The sequence below is a fragment of the Pleurodeles waltl genome, chromosome 8 (assembly GCF_031143425.1).
Source record: "Pleurodeles waltl isolate 20211129_DDA chromosome 8, aPleWal1.hap1.20221129, whole genome shotgun sequence".
In the NCBI taxonomy this organism is placed as follows: Eukaryota; Metazoa; Chordata; class Amphibia; order Caudata; family Salamandridae; genus Pleurodeles; species Pleurodeles waltl.
Genome location: NC_090447.1, coordinates 1,531,560,036 through 1,531,574,637, shown reverse-complemented (window position 1 = coordinate 1,531,574,637; position 14,602 = coordinate 1,531,560,036). Strand labels below are relative to the sequence as shown.

The window sequence follows — 14,602 nt, the reverse complement described above, 5'->3', positions numbered from 1 at the left end:
ATACTGACACTCGCTAGCCTACTGTGGAAGACCGAGTATCGATAGATATCATTCTTACATGAGCCTTTGCGCTCTCTCGTGGAGCAGGCTGTAGAGGGTGAGAGATGCTTTCTTGTGAGCACGCTTTAGGTGAAAGGGAATATCGAAAGCTGGTTATGGGTTTAAATATTGTTAGCCCAATTCAGGCATCAGTGAGGAGGACTCGCAAAGACATAAAACCAGTTCCAGAGTACAACAGAAGCTCAGATCAAAGACCAATGTGGCATCAGGCAATACCCAATCTGGAGAGAACCACCAATCAGAATGAAGAACTAACTTTAAGGCGGTCACACTCAGTCCTACACCTGGACACCGGACTCCCAGGTCACACTCTTGTACCTGCACTGGTACCACCACGCAGGAGCCCCCAGGAGCTTTAATGTGTGATCACCAGTCTTACGTGGACATCTCCCACTGATCCTGGAGACTAATATCAGATTACCACCACGTCCAAGGACACTAAACTGACCTCTGACAGTCCTCCTGGATTAGATTCACCAACAGACACACCAGAGGCGATGGCTTGTGCTCACAAATTACCACGCTCCTTGACGCCTAATGGCAACAGAGTGTTTTTCCATATTACATCCCACAAGAAATAATATAGGACTGCTTTGGGTAATGCTTCCCCATTCTTCGATTTCCACCATCCCATCAGGCACTTCTGGATTACCTTAGATTGGATCAACTTGTACTAATGGGTGTTAGCGAGATGGAAGGCATTTACAGATAATCTGATCCATCTGATAAATGCGAAACTGTGGGTTTTTATGTTGCTTGTACTTCAAACGCATATTGCACAAAATGCCAATTAAAAAAAACTAAAATTAAAAAAAAAAAAATCTGGATTACACAACACATCATAAACATGCATGTACAACACCAGATTACCGCCTCGAATAAACAGACGCTGGAAGGAATTACCACAACTGTGACTACCTACAAGCAGCAGAGTTGACTTCTATGTCTCGACCGCCTCCAACAGCGGGTCTATGAGCACAAGAAGGTCCTCATGAGCAGCTACAGAGCTCCACACACACCTCACTGACTAGGCGGCTGCCAAATACCCAACATGGCGGTGGTGCCACTGCGAGTATTCTTGCATTAGGTCTCCTCTCTTGCAGGAAGCTCCAAGCACGGCTTCTCAAAGCTTCTAGAGAAATGAATCTGCAGAGAGTGAGGAGGAGCTAGTAACCAATGCTCTAGCACAGGCGTATCACCCTCTAGAGGTGTCGCTACACTCTGACGGGTATGTCACACGTAAGTGGGTAAACAGAGTGGCATGTCACTCAACAGCAGGAGTGTACACCAGTCAGAGCACGTTACTGCATATCAAGGGGTACACCAGAGAGTGCATTTCACATCCCTACTGATGGATTAAAAAAACTGGGATGGGACGTCACTCATTGGTGATGGAAGCAGGGCTTGTCACAGCCTAGCAAAGGGGTACAGCAGGCACTGATGGGGTACACCGGATGTGTCGCTGACTGGTGCTGGGGTAAAATATGCAGTGTGTCATTCATTGGTAATGAGGCTTCACCAGACACACCACGTACACGTACGTTTTTAGTGATAGGACTTAACAAGCGAGGTATGTCACAGCCGGGAGATTGGGGTTTACCTGGCACGGAATTTCACTCCCGGTCAAGGAGGGTTTATAGGCAGGGCATGGTGCCCTGTGGTGATATGGGGTCATCAGGTAGGGCAGATATTGCCCTATTAACAGGGGTTCCCCAAGATGTCGTGTCACTAGTGGGGGTTCAACTGTCAGGACATGTCAATCCCTGGGCTGGGGTTTACCAGGCAGGTCTTGCTGTCACCTAGCATTGGGGCACACCAGGAAGGGAACGCCACTTATTAGTGAAGGGGTGCAGCACACAGGGCACCTCATTCAGATTTACCAGGAAAGATATGTCACTCCCTGCTGATGAGAGGAAAAATGGGATTAAACAGTGAGGGTGTGACATCCCTAGTAACTGCATTCATCAGAAAAGAGAGAGACAGACAGAGAGACAGAGAGAGAGAACAATATATATATATATATATAGTTGATCGATTAACTAGAGAGGGTGCGTCAACTGACCTTGCATTCGGGGCACCTCTCCTTTATCTTCCGGGCAAGTCCAGTGATGGTGCCACCTGTGCCCGCGCCAACCACCAGCATGTCCACTTTACCTTTAGGCAGAAGAGAGAGAAAGAGATGGTAACAGACATGATTTTCTTCGATTACCTCACAGCACTAGGAGGTTATTTTCATTGTAACTATTTCATTGTAATTAAAATGGGATTGTAGTTGTATTTATATAGCGCTTACTACCCCTGACAAGGTGTTGAAGCGGTCTTTGGCGAGTAGTGCTCTACTGCGGAACCCAAAAGGATTAGTGGTGGATTAGTACAGGGAAATATGACTTGAGCTGTGAAGTGGGCATGCAGGTCTGTTAGTTGTACTGAATAGGATAATGGAGGAACAGAAGAGGAGCAGTCTAGAAAGTGTTATTTAGGAGATCACAGTAGTAAGAGGAGGTTTGGGATGAGTGAAAGGAGAGATGGGGGAGGGAGGAGTCTGTAGAGAGGGATTAGGGAGATCACAGTAGTATAATGAGGTTTGGGATGAGTCAAAGGAGAGATAAAGGAGGGAAGAGTTTAGAAAGGGTTGTTTGGGAGATCATGGTAGTAGAATGAGGTTTGGGGTGAGTCAGAGTAGAGCACGTACTGAGAGAGGTACAGGGTGCGACACTGAGTAATGCATTGAAGACAAAGGGCCTCATTTAGAGATTGACGGATGGTGTAAGTCAGTCACAAACATGATGGATATCCAGTCCGCCGTTTTACGATTCCATTTTATCCTATGGAACTTGTAATATGGCGGACAGGATATCCATCACATCTGTGACGGGTATCCCGTCCGCCAACCTCTAAATCAGGCCAAAGTTTATTTTTTCTTCTACAGTAGGAGTAAAGTAATAATTACATAGATATATAACTACATTGAAGGGTACACGTGTATAAGGAAGATTACTGTAGGAAGTTGGCTCTGTATGTACTATTTCAAAGTAAGAAATAGCATGCACAGAGTCCAAGGGTTCCCCTTAGAGGTAAGATAGTGGCAAACAGATATAATTCTAATGCTTTATTTTGTGGTAGTGTGGTCGAGCAGTAGGCTTATCAGAGGGTAGTGTTAAGCATTTGTTGTACACACACAGGCAATAAATGAGGAACACACACTCAGAGACAATTCCAGGCCAATAGGTTTTTGTATAGAAAAATATCTTTTCTTAGTTTATTTTAAGAACCACAGGTTCAAGATTTACAAGTAATACTTCAAATAAAAGGTATTTCAGGTAGGTACTTTAGGAACTTTGAATTAGCAAAATAGCATATAGTTTTCACATAAATGACATATAGCTATTTTAAAACTAGACAGTGCAATTTTCAACAGTTCCTGGGGGAGGTAAGTGTTTGTTAGTTTTTGCAGGTAAGTAAACCACCTACGGGGTTCAAGTTTGGGTCCAAGGTAGCCCACCGTTGGGGGTTCAGAGCAACCCCAAAGTTACCACACCAGCAGCTCAGGGCCGGTCAGGTGCAGAGGTCAAAGTGGTGCCCAAAACGCATAGGCTTCAATGGAGAAGGGGGTGCCCCGGTTCCAGTCTGCCAGCAGGTAAGTACCCGCGTCTTCGGAGGGCAGACCAGGGGGGTTTTGTAGGGCACCGGGGGGGACACAGGTTTCAATGGGAGACCAAGGGGTCTCTTCAGCGATGCAGGCAGGCAATGGGGGTGCTCCTCGGGGTAGCCACCACCTGGGCAAGGGAGAGGGCCACCTGGGGGTCGCTCCTGCACTGGAGGTCGGATCCTTCAGGCCCTGGGGGCTGTGGGTGCAGAGTCTTTACCAGGCGTCGGATCTTAGAAGCAGGCAGTCGCGGTCAGGGGGAGCCTCGGGATTCCCTCTGCAGGTGTCGCTGTGGGGGCTCAGGGGGGGCAACTCTGGCTACTCACGGTCTTGCAGTCGCCGGGGAGTCCTCCTTGAAGTGATTGTTCTCCACAAGTCGAGCCGGGGGCGTCGGGTGCAGTGTGTCAAGTCTCATGCTTCCGGCGGGAAACTCAAGTTGTTTCAAAGTTGCTTCTTTGTAGCAAAGTCGCAGTCTTGGGTGAACAGAGCCGCTGTCCTCTGGAGTTCTTGGTCCGTCTAGATGCAGGGCAGTCCTCTGAGGCTTCAGAGGTCGCTGGACCCTGGGGAGAGCGTCGCTGGAGCAGTGTCTTTAGAAGGGGGGAGATAGGCCGGTAGAGCTGGGGCCAAAGCAGTTGGTGTCTCCGTCTTCTCTGCAGGGTTTTTCAGCTTAGCAGTCCTCTTCTTCTGAGGTTGCAGGAATCTGAGTTCCTAGGTTCTGGGGAGCCCCTAAATAGTGAATTTAGGGGTGTGTTTAGGTCTGGGGGGTTAGTAGCCAATGGCTACTAGCCCTGAGGGTGGCTACACCCTCTTTGTGCCTCCTCCCTGAGGGGAGGGGGGCACATCCCTATCCATATTGGGGGAATCCTCCATCTGCAAGATGGAGGATTTCTAAAAGTCAGAGTCACCTCAGCTCAGGACACCTTAGGGGCTGTCCTGACTGGCCAGTGACGACTCCTTGTTGTTCTCATTATCTCCTCCGGCCTTGCCGCCAAAAGTGGGGCCGTGGCCGGAGGGGGCGGGCAACTCCACTAGCTGGAGTGCCCTTGGGTGCTGTAACAAAGGGGGTGAGCCTTTGAGGCTCACCGCCAGGTGTTACAGTTCCTGCAGGGGGAGGTGATAAGCATCTCCACCCAGTACAGGCTTTGTTACTAGCCACAGAGTGACAAAGGCACTCTCCCCATGTGGCCAGCAACATGTCTGGAGTGTGGCAGGCTGCTAAAACCAGTCAGCCTACACGGGTAGTCGGTTAAGGTTTCAGGAGGCACCTCTAAGGTGCCCTCTGGGGTGTATGTTACAATAAAATGTACACTGGCATCAGTGTGCATTTATTGTGCTGAGAAGTTTGATACCAAACTTCACAGTTTTCAGTGTAGCCATTATGGTGCTGTGGAGTTCGTGCATGACAGACTCCCAGACCATATACTCTTATGGCTACCCTGCACTTACAATGTCTAAGGTTTTGCTTAGACACTGTAGGGGCACAGTGCTCATGCACTTGTGCCCTCACCTATGGTATAGTGCACCCTGCCTTAGGGCTGTAAGGCCTGCTAGAGGGGTGACTTATCTATACCTGTAGGCAGTGTGAGGTTGGCATGGCACCCTGAGGGGAGTGCCATGTCGACTTAGTCGTTTTGTCCTCACTAGCACACACAAGCTGGCAAGCAGTGTGTCTGTGCTGAGTGAGGGGTCCCCAGGGTGGCATAAGACATGCTGCAGCCCTTAGAGACCTTCCCTGGCATCAGGGCCCTTGGTACCAGTTACAAGGGACTTACCTGGATGCCAGGGTGTGCCAATTGTGGAAACAAAAGTACAGGTTAGGGAAAGAACACTGGTGCTGGGGCCTGGTTAGAAGGCCTCAGCACATTTTCAAATCAAAACTTAGTATCAGCAAAGGCAAAAAGTCAGGGGGTAACCATGCCAAGGAGGCATTTCCTTACACAACCCCCCCACCCCCAAACGAAAGAGGATGAGACTAACCTTTCCCAAGAGAGTCTTAATTTTCTAAGTGGAAGAACCTGGAAAGGCCATCTGCATTGGCATGGGCAGTCCCAGGTCTGTGTTCCACTATAAAGTCCATTCCCTGTAGGGAGATGGACCACCTCAACAGTTTTGGATTTTCACCTTTCATTTGCATCAGCCATCTGAGAGGTCTGTGGTCAGTTTGAACTACAAAGTGAGTACCAAAGAGGTATGGTCTCAGCTTCTTCAGGGACCAAACCACAGCAAAGGCCTCCCTCTCAATGGCACTCCAACGCTGCTCCCTGGGGAGTAACCTCCTGCTAATGAAAGCAACAGGCTGGTCAAGGCCATCATCATTTGTTTGGGACAAAACTGCCCCTATCCCATGTTCAGAGGCATCTGTCTGCACAATGAACTGCTTGGAGTAATCTGGAGCTTTTAGAACTGGTGCTGTGCACATAGCTTGCTTCAGGGTGTCAAAGGCCTGTTGGCATTCTACAGTCCAGTTTACTTTCTTGGGCATTTTCTTGGAGGTAAGTTCTGTGAGGGCTGTCACTATGGATCCATGTCCCTTCACAAACCTCCTGTAGTACCCAGTCAAGCCAAGGAATGCCCTGACTTGAGTCTGGGTTTTTGGAGCTGCCCAGTCCAGAATAGTCTGGATCTTAGGCTGGAGTGGCTGAACTTGGCCTCCACCTACAAGGTGACCCAAGTAAACCACGGTTCCCTGCCCTATCTGGCATTTGGATGCCTTGACAGATAGGCCTGCTGATTGCAGGGCCTTCAAAACCTTCTTCAGGTGGACCAGGTGATCCTGCCAGCTGGAGCTAAAGACAGCAATATCGTCAAGATAAGCTGCACTAAAGGACTCCAAGCCAGCAAGGACTTGATTCACCAACCTTTGGAAGGTGGCAGGGGCATTCTTTAAACCAAAGGGCATAACAGTAAACTGATAATGCCCATCAGGTGTGGAGAATGCTGTCTTTTCTTTTGCTCCTGGTGCCATTTTGATTTGCCAGTACCCTGCTGTCAAGTCAAAGGTACTTAAGTATTTGGCAGCACCTAGTTTGTCAATAAGTTCATCTGCTCTTGGAATGGGATGGGCATCTGTCTTGGTGACAGAATTAAGTCCTATGTAGTCCACACAAAACCTCATCTCTCTCTTTCCATATTTGGTGTGAGGTTTGGGGACTAAGACCACTGGGCTAGCCCAGGGACTGTCAGAGTGCCCAATGACTCCCAATTCCAGCATCTTGTGGACTTCCACTTTGATGCTTTCCTTAACTTGGTCAGACTGTCTGAATATTTTGTTTTTGACAAGCATGCTGTCTCCTGTGTCCACATCATGGGTACACAGGTGTGTCTGACCAGGGGTTAGGGAAAAGAGCTCAGCAAACTGTTGCAGGACCTTCCTACAGTCAGATTGCTGTTGGCCAGAGAGGGTGTCTGAATAGATCACTCCATCAACTGAGCCATCTTTAGGGTCTGTGGAGAGGAGATCAGGGAGAGGTTCACTCTCAGCTTCCTGGTCCTCATCTGTTACCATTAACAGATTCACATCAGCCCTGTCATGGAAGAGCTTAAGGCGGTTCACATGGATCACCCTCTTGGGGGTCCTGCTAGTGCCTAGGTCCACCAGGTAGGTGACCTGACTCTTCTTTTCTAGCACTGGGTAAGGGCCACTCCATCTGTCCTGAAGTGCCCTGGGAGCCACAGGCTCCAAAACCCAGACTTTCTGCCCTGGCTGAAATTCAACCATAGCAGCCTTTTGGTCATACCAAAACGTCTGGAGCTGTTGGCTGGCCTCAAGGTTTTAACTTTCCTTTTCCATGTACTCTGCCATCCTTGAACGTAGGCCTAGTACATAGTCCACTATATCTTGTTTAGGCTCATGAAGAGGTCTCTCCCAGCCTTCTTTCACATGAGCTAGTGGTCCCCTTACAGGGTGGCCAAACAGAAGTTCAAAGGGTGAAAACCCTACTCTCTTCTGAGGCACCTCTCTGTAAGCGAAAAGCAGACATGGCAAGAGGACATCCCATCTCCTTTTGAGTTTTTCAGGGAGCCCCATGATCATGCCTTTCAATGTTTTGTTGAATCTCTCAACAAGGCCATTGGTTTGTGGATGGTATGGTGTGGTGAATTTGTAAGTCACCCCATACTCATTCCACATGTGTTTCAGGTATGCTGACAAAGTTGGTACCTCTGTCAGACACCACCTCCTTAGGAAAACCCACTCTGGTAAAAAAACCAATGAGTGCTTTGGCTACTGCAGGGGCAGTAGTCGACCTAAGGGGAATTGCTTCAGGGTATCTAGTAGCATGATCGACTACTACTAGTATGTATAGGTTCCTTGAGGCTGTTGGAGGTTCAAGTGGACCCACTATGTCCACACCCACTCTTTCAAAGGGGACCCCCACCACTGGAAGTGGAATGAGGGGGGCCTTTGGGTGTCCACCTGTCTTACCACTGGCTTGACAGGTGGCACAGGAGACACAAAACTCCTTGACCTTCTGGGACATGTTGGGCCAATAATAAAAGTGGTTGACTAATCTCTCCCACGTCTTGGTCTGTCCCAAATGCCCAGCAAGAGGAATATCATGGGCTAAGGTCAGAAGAAACTCTCTAAACTCCTGAGGCACTACCACTCTCCTAGTGGCACCAGGTTTGGGATCTCTTGCCTCAGTGTAAAGGAGTCCATCTTCCCAATAGACCCTATGTGTTCCTGTTTTCTTTCCATTGGACTCTTCAGCAGCTTGCTGCCTAAGGCCTTCAAGAGAGGGACAGGTTTCCTGCCCCTTACACAACTGTTCCCTTGAGGGTCCCCCTGGGGCTAGGAGCTCAACCTGATAAGGTTCTAACTCCATAGGCTCAGTTCCCTCAGAGGGCAGAACTTCTTCCTGAGAAGAGGGGTTCTCTTTTTCTCGTTGTGTTGCAACTGGTTCCCCAGTTGTCTTTCCTTTTCTCTTGGTAGGTTGGGCCCTTTTTCCAGGCTCCAACACCACTTTTTCACCCTGAGCCGTGCACTGTGCCCTTGTTTTCACACACACCAGTTCAGGGATACCCAGCATGGCTGCATGGGTTTTCAGTTCTACCTCAGCCCATGCTGAGGACTCCAGGTCATTTACAAGCACACAGTCTACAGGGATATTTGAGGAGACCACCACCTGTTTCAGGCCATTGACCCCTCCCCACTTTAAAGTTACCATAGCCATGGGATGTACTTTAGTCTGATTGTCAGCGTTGGTGACTGGATAAGTTTGTCCAGCCAGGTATTGACCAGGGGAAACCAGTTTCTCTGTCACCATGGTGACACTGGCACCTGTATCCCTCAGGCCTTCTACACTTGTCCCATTAATTAAGAGCTGCTGCCTGTATTTTTGCATGTTAGGAGGCCAGGCAGTCAGTGTGGCTAAATCCACCCCACCCTCAGAGACTAATGTAGCTTCAGTGTGACACCTGATTTGCTCTGGGCACACTGTTGATCCCACTTGGAGACTAGCCATTCCAGTGTTAGCTGGAGTAGAGTTAGAAGTGGAATTTTTCTTGGGACAGGCCTTGTCTCCAGTTTGATGTCCAGACTGATTACAGCTACGACACCAGGCCTTTTTGGGATCAAAGTTTTTCCCCTTGTACCCAAAATTGGATTGTGAAGAGGCTCTGGGCCCACCCTCCTGTGCAAGTTTTTGGGGCCCTGTAGAAGACTCTTTACTATTTTTCCCTTTGGAGGTCTCAACACTCTTCCCCTGGGGAGGCTTTGTGACCCCTTTCTTTTGGTCACCCCCTGTGGAAGTCTTGGTCACCCTAGTCTTGACCCAATGGTCCGCCTTCTTTCCCACTTCTTGGGGAGAAATTGGTCCTAGGTCTACCAGATGCTGATGCAGTTTATCATTTGAACAATTACTTAACAGGTGTTCTTTCACAAATAAATTGTACAGCCCATCATAATCATTTACACCACTGCCTTGAATCCAACCATCCAGTGTTTTCACTGAGTAGTCAACAAAATCAACCCAGGTCTGGCTCGAGGACTTTTGAGCCCCCCTGAACCTAATTCTATACTCCTCAGTGGAGAATCCAAAGCCCTCAATCAGGGTAGCCTTCATGAGGTCATAGGATTCTGCATCTTTTCCAGAGAGTGTGAGGAGTCTACCCCTACACTTTCCAGTGAACATTTCCCAAAGGAGAGCACCCCAGTGAGATCTGGTTACTTTTCTGGTTGCACAAGCCCTCTCAAAAGCTGTGAACCATTTGGTGATGTCATCACCATCTTCATATTTAGTTTACAATCCCCATGGCCAGGGAGTAACAACCTCACCTTCAATTCACCTGTCAGGGTCGACTAGCAATTCCAAGCGCTTCCCTTTGGCCTATCATCAGCACCATGGTGTTTTACAAAGTTAATGAGAGCAGTAGTTTCCTACCTCAGGAGAGAGGAATTTGGATGATCGTTTATTTGAGCGACATACTTATGTCGACATACTTATGTTGCAATACAGAACGCAGACTTTGAAAGATCTGGACATAGTTATGTTCTTCTTGATGAGTTTGGGCTTTATTGTAAACAAGGAACAATCTGTTCTTACTCCATCCAGGTCCCTAGAGTTCTTTGTGTTCACAATAGATACTATAAAAGTGGCTCTTTTATGACCTCTAAAGAAGATTTCCAAAATTCGGAAAGAGATAAGATATGTTCTGAAATTAGAGTCCTTAACCCTAAGGGAACTAGCCAGAATATTGGGTCTCTTGTCATCTTCCACTGAAACGATTTTTCCAGACCCTTTACATTATCAGGCCTTGCAGAGATTGAAAGTAAAGGCTCTTCAGGGAGGTCTGTGGTATGGAGACAAGGTGTTTCTAGATGGGGAAGCAAGTTCAGACTTATCTTGGTGGTTGAAAACCTTGGATGCCTGGAACAGCAGAGAGATCTTTGGTTGCTCTCCAGATTTTGTTCTGGAGTCAGAAGCGAGTTTAGCCGGTTGGGGTGCACGCTTGGGTTCTCAAGAAACTGGTGGCTTGTGGTCTCATGCAGACAAACTGCATGACAAACTATTTGAAATTGACGACAGGACTGTATGCCCTTATGAGTTTCAAACAGTGTTTACAAGGCAATTCGGTTCTGTTATAAACGGACAATGTTTTTGCAGTAGCATATATAAATTGCTTTGGTGGAACAAGATCCTCAGACCTGTCAGAATTAGCAAAGAAACTCTGGCTATTGCGCCTGGAACACAAGATCAGCCTGAAGGCAAGTGTTACTGCAGACCGGAATTCAGGGTTCTTACAAGATTTCAGAGACTGGAAGTTGAACAGTCTTTGTTTCAAGAAGTTGTGTCAGATATGGGGCCATCTGGAGACAGATCTCTCTGCGAGCAGGCTGACATTTCACCTGAAGAGATACTACAGTTGGATGCTCTAGCTGTGAACGCGTTCATACAATCCTGGAAAGGAGCAAACGCTTGTGCAACCCCCCTTTTGCCAGGATTCCAAGAGTTCTTCAGAAGATCAGACAGGAGAAGTGCTCACTTGTTCTAGTAACTCCGTTTTGGGATGCACAGGCATGGCTCCCAATAACACTGGAGTTAGATTGCGACATTCCCTTCTTTCTCCCTGCCCTGCACGGCTTGCTGCGAAACATCGTGGGAAGGGACACCCTCTGGTTCTGACTGGGACTTTGAACCTCCTTGTCTGAAGAGTATCAGGAGATCTAGAGAAATGTCAGGCCTTTCGGTAAGAGCTGAGGAACTTCTGGAAGAATCTGGGCTCCAGGTACCCATAGTAGGTATGGAGGAATATGGAAGACATGGGTACCCTGGTGCTTGGAAAGGGATCTGGATCCCTTGGAGGCCACTATAGTGGCGGTAGTTAATTTTCTCACAGAACAGTTTGTTAGGGGTCGTAGCTATAGAACTATTAACTGCTACATGTCTGCGATTTCGCTAGGGCACAGTCTGATCAATGGCAGGACTGCAGGTAAGAATGTTTGATTTGGAGAGTGCTTAAAAGCATTAGGCTGAGGAGACCTTCAAGACCTAGATACAATTCTTTATGGGATGTTAAGTTAGTCCTTTTCATGTTTTCCTCTTGGCATGGTAATAGGTATTTGGATCTGAAAAGACTTTCGATGAAATTGGCTTCTTTACTTTGTTTGATTTCTACCGATGAGTGTCAGATGTTAAGGCTTTGGAGATAGCTAATAGAATTTACAATAACTTTGAGGTTACTGAAAGAAAGAAAATCATGTCCGACGCTATTTTGTTTATCCAAGCTTTGATTCTTGTAGAAACCTTTGTGTTGTAAGTTGCATAAAGGAGTATGAATCTAGAAGGTGTTTACCAGCTTTTGATTTCTTAGGTTAAACCCTTCAAAGCAGTTACCTTGGCTACAATTGCAAGATGGGTAAAATTGAATATGCAATTCGCTGGTGTCGAATTACAGAAATTTTAAGCTCATTCTATGAGGGGTGCTGTGGCAAGCCAGGTCTTTTTCAAAGTCAGAAGACTGGAGGACATTTTGAGAGCAGCTGATTGGTCTAATTCCTCTACCTTTCCATAACATTATTATAATCCAACTGAGCACATGGCTGATGGGTGCTGAGGAGCTAACAACATGCATAATGGTAGCCTCCGGTCTTGTACTGAAACAGCGATTCTCCAAATGAAATGCCAAGAGATTCTGAATTTCATTAAAGACATAGAGGCTACCATTATCTCATCCTCCCAACCCTTTTTGACATATACACAAAATAAAAATTAAAAACAAATTATGAATGTAAACCAAATGAGAGTATTTTATTGCTATAGGTTGCATTTCATCTGTTTGACTACATTAATTTGATTAATCAACTGAATTTCTAATTTCTTGCCTTTGACCTTGCATTATTTAGAATTGTAATATTGTTTTCTTTCTTGCGGAGAATACCCAATAGTTGGTCTATTATTAGAAGATTTGTTTCTCTGATGTTGTGCATTTCAAGCGGATGCTTATCTCCATTGATCTTTAACGGATACAGCATCTTTAGCATTTAAAAGAGGCGGATTGTTGACTTCACGACTAGTTATAGGCACTGATGGTTCTGTTCTGATGTAATGTTAACTCTTATCAAGTGCTGTGTGGAGTGGCATTAAAGGAACAATACATAATGTTAGCATCCATGTCTTTAGTGAAATTCAGATTCTCTTGGCATTTAATTTGGAGAATCACTATTTGCTGTCAATGAACAATAGGCCTGGCTTGAAAATAGTTTCCAGGATTATACAACAAAGTAGGCGCGCCTCCTCAGAGGATGATGATGGTAAGGCTAACACGCTTTCAAGGGATGGTTAGAAATAAATACCATCTTTCCAAAGGAGCTACAGCAGCCATATTTTTGGGAAACTGGGGACTGAGATTAGCCTAAAAGAACTTTCAACATACACAGAACACACCGACCCAGTGCAAAGTGAAGACAGGTGTAGAATAAAACGTTTAACTGTTCAGTGAAGAGAGGGTTACTTTTTAACGTTCAAGCAGGCACCAGGGACTGCAGAACCTAGCTCAGCATTCAACTGTGCTGACATCAGTTATACTCTGAAACAGGGTATAGTGACGCGTGGCATTACAGACTGGAGGATTTGAGCCATGGCAATTACCCTGATACCCGGGACTGGAGAACTTAGGCCAATAACGCCATCTTGACATCCATTAGTGCAGAACATAGGCCAAGGCGGCCATACTGGCACCGGAACTATAGGTTCAGGGCAGGTGTAACCAAGTTGGCATCAGAAACTGAAGAATCACAGCCAGTGTGATTGCTTTAGGAACCTTCAATGGGAGGTGCTCAGTGGAGGTGAACAGATGTGGCACTGCCCTTGAGCCTAGTTTACTTCTTTACTCTGAGTCCAGCCCCTTCGCAACTGCAGATAAGTGAGGGTAAATAATGACTTTCCTGCTGTGAACTGCACCTTGAATCTCTTACAGAGAGGAAGAGAGCCTTCAAATCAAGAGTGGTATCTGAGACTTTGGGCCACATGTATGTAAATATTTTGCACTCGCAAACGGTAAAATCGGCTGTTTACGAGTGCAAAATAGTGGTCTGCAATGCCTGAAAGGCATTCGCAGACCACAAAGTAGAAATCGCAAAAATTTTGATTTTTAGCGTTGCGACCTGGATTTTGCGAATCTCAATTTGCGATTCGCAAAATCCAGGTCGCAAGGCAATGCTGCAAAAAATCGCAAATTGCGATTTTTCGCAGAATGGTATTTTGCACATACAAAATACCATGATCTGCAACCAGGTGGTAACCTGGTGCAAAAATTAAAAATGCAGTAAAACTGCATTTTTAAATTGAACATGTAAAGCACACATGCCCTTTTGCCATGTGTGTACCTTACATGTTAAAAAAAAAAAAAAAAAAAAAATGGGGTGCAGGAGAGGGGGCCTTAGGCCCCCAGCACCCTGGCCTTTTGCATTTCCAAAATTGCGATTTCTGGTTCAGAAATCGCAATTTTGGAAATGCAAAAAATTTGCTGCTATGGGCCAACAGGCCCATTGCTGCGAATGGGGCCGGTATCGCAATTTGCGAATCGGTAAAAGCATTTGCGATTTTTAAGAAATCGCTATTACCAAATCGCAATGGGCCGTGATGGTAGATCTGGCCCTTTGTTCTGAGATTCCTTGCAAAGAGAAGCTCTGAGCATGCTCAGCATCTAGTCAGAGCCCCAATGGCACCCAGGTGTCCCCTATCCTTCGGAGGCGAGGTACCCTTAATATCCAATACTCTGGGTCATATCTGTTGACCTCCACATGAAGCCTCTACCGTGGACAGAAACCTCCTATTAAAATAAGCAAGCGGCTCGCCTTCTGCAAGGCCCGCCCTGCCACTGCGACTTCAGCGCTTAAATGCTTCGGCGCTCAGGCAGCGCACAGAAGAATCCTCAGCCCATCAAGTCCAAAACCCC

The 14,602-nt window shown here is 46.8% G+C and overlaps 1 protein-coding gene across 5 annotated transcripts in view; it reads right to left on the bottom strand.

Moving 5' to 3' along the window:
• The window catches only part of LOC138248932 (cystathionine beta-synthase-like protein), a 147,621-nt gene that overhangs the window by 32,144 nt on the left and 100,875 nt on the right, over window positions 1-14,602 (bottom strand). For all 5 annotated transcript variants that reach the window (XR_011194663.1, XR_011194664.1, XM_069202962.1 and 2 more), the window contains exon 8: window positions 2,123-2,214. Coding sequence is in view for 3 of the 5 variants with exons in the window: in XM_069202962.1 (XP_069059063.1) it covers window positions 2,123-2,214 (92 nt within the window). In the remaining 2 variants the exon portion in view is untranslated. The remainder of the gene's footprint in view (window positions 1-2,122; window positions 2,215-14,602) is intronic.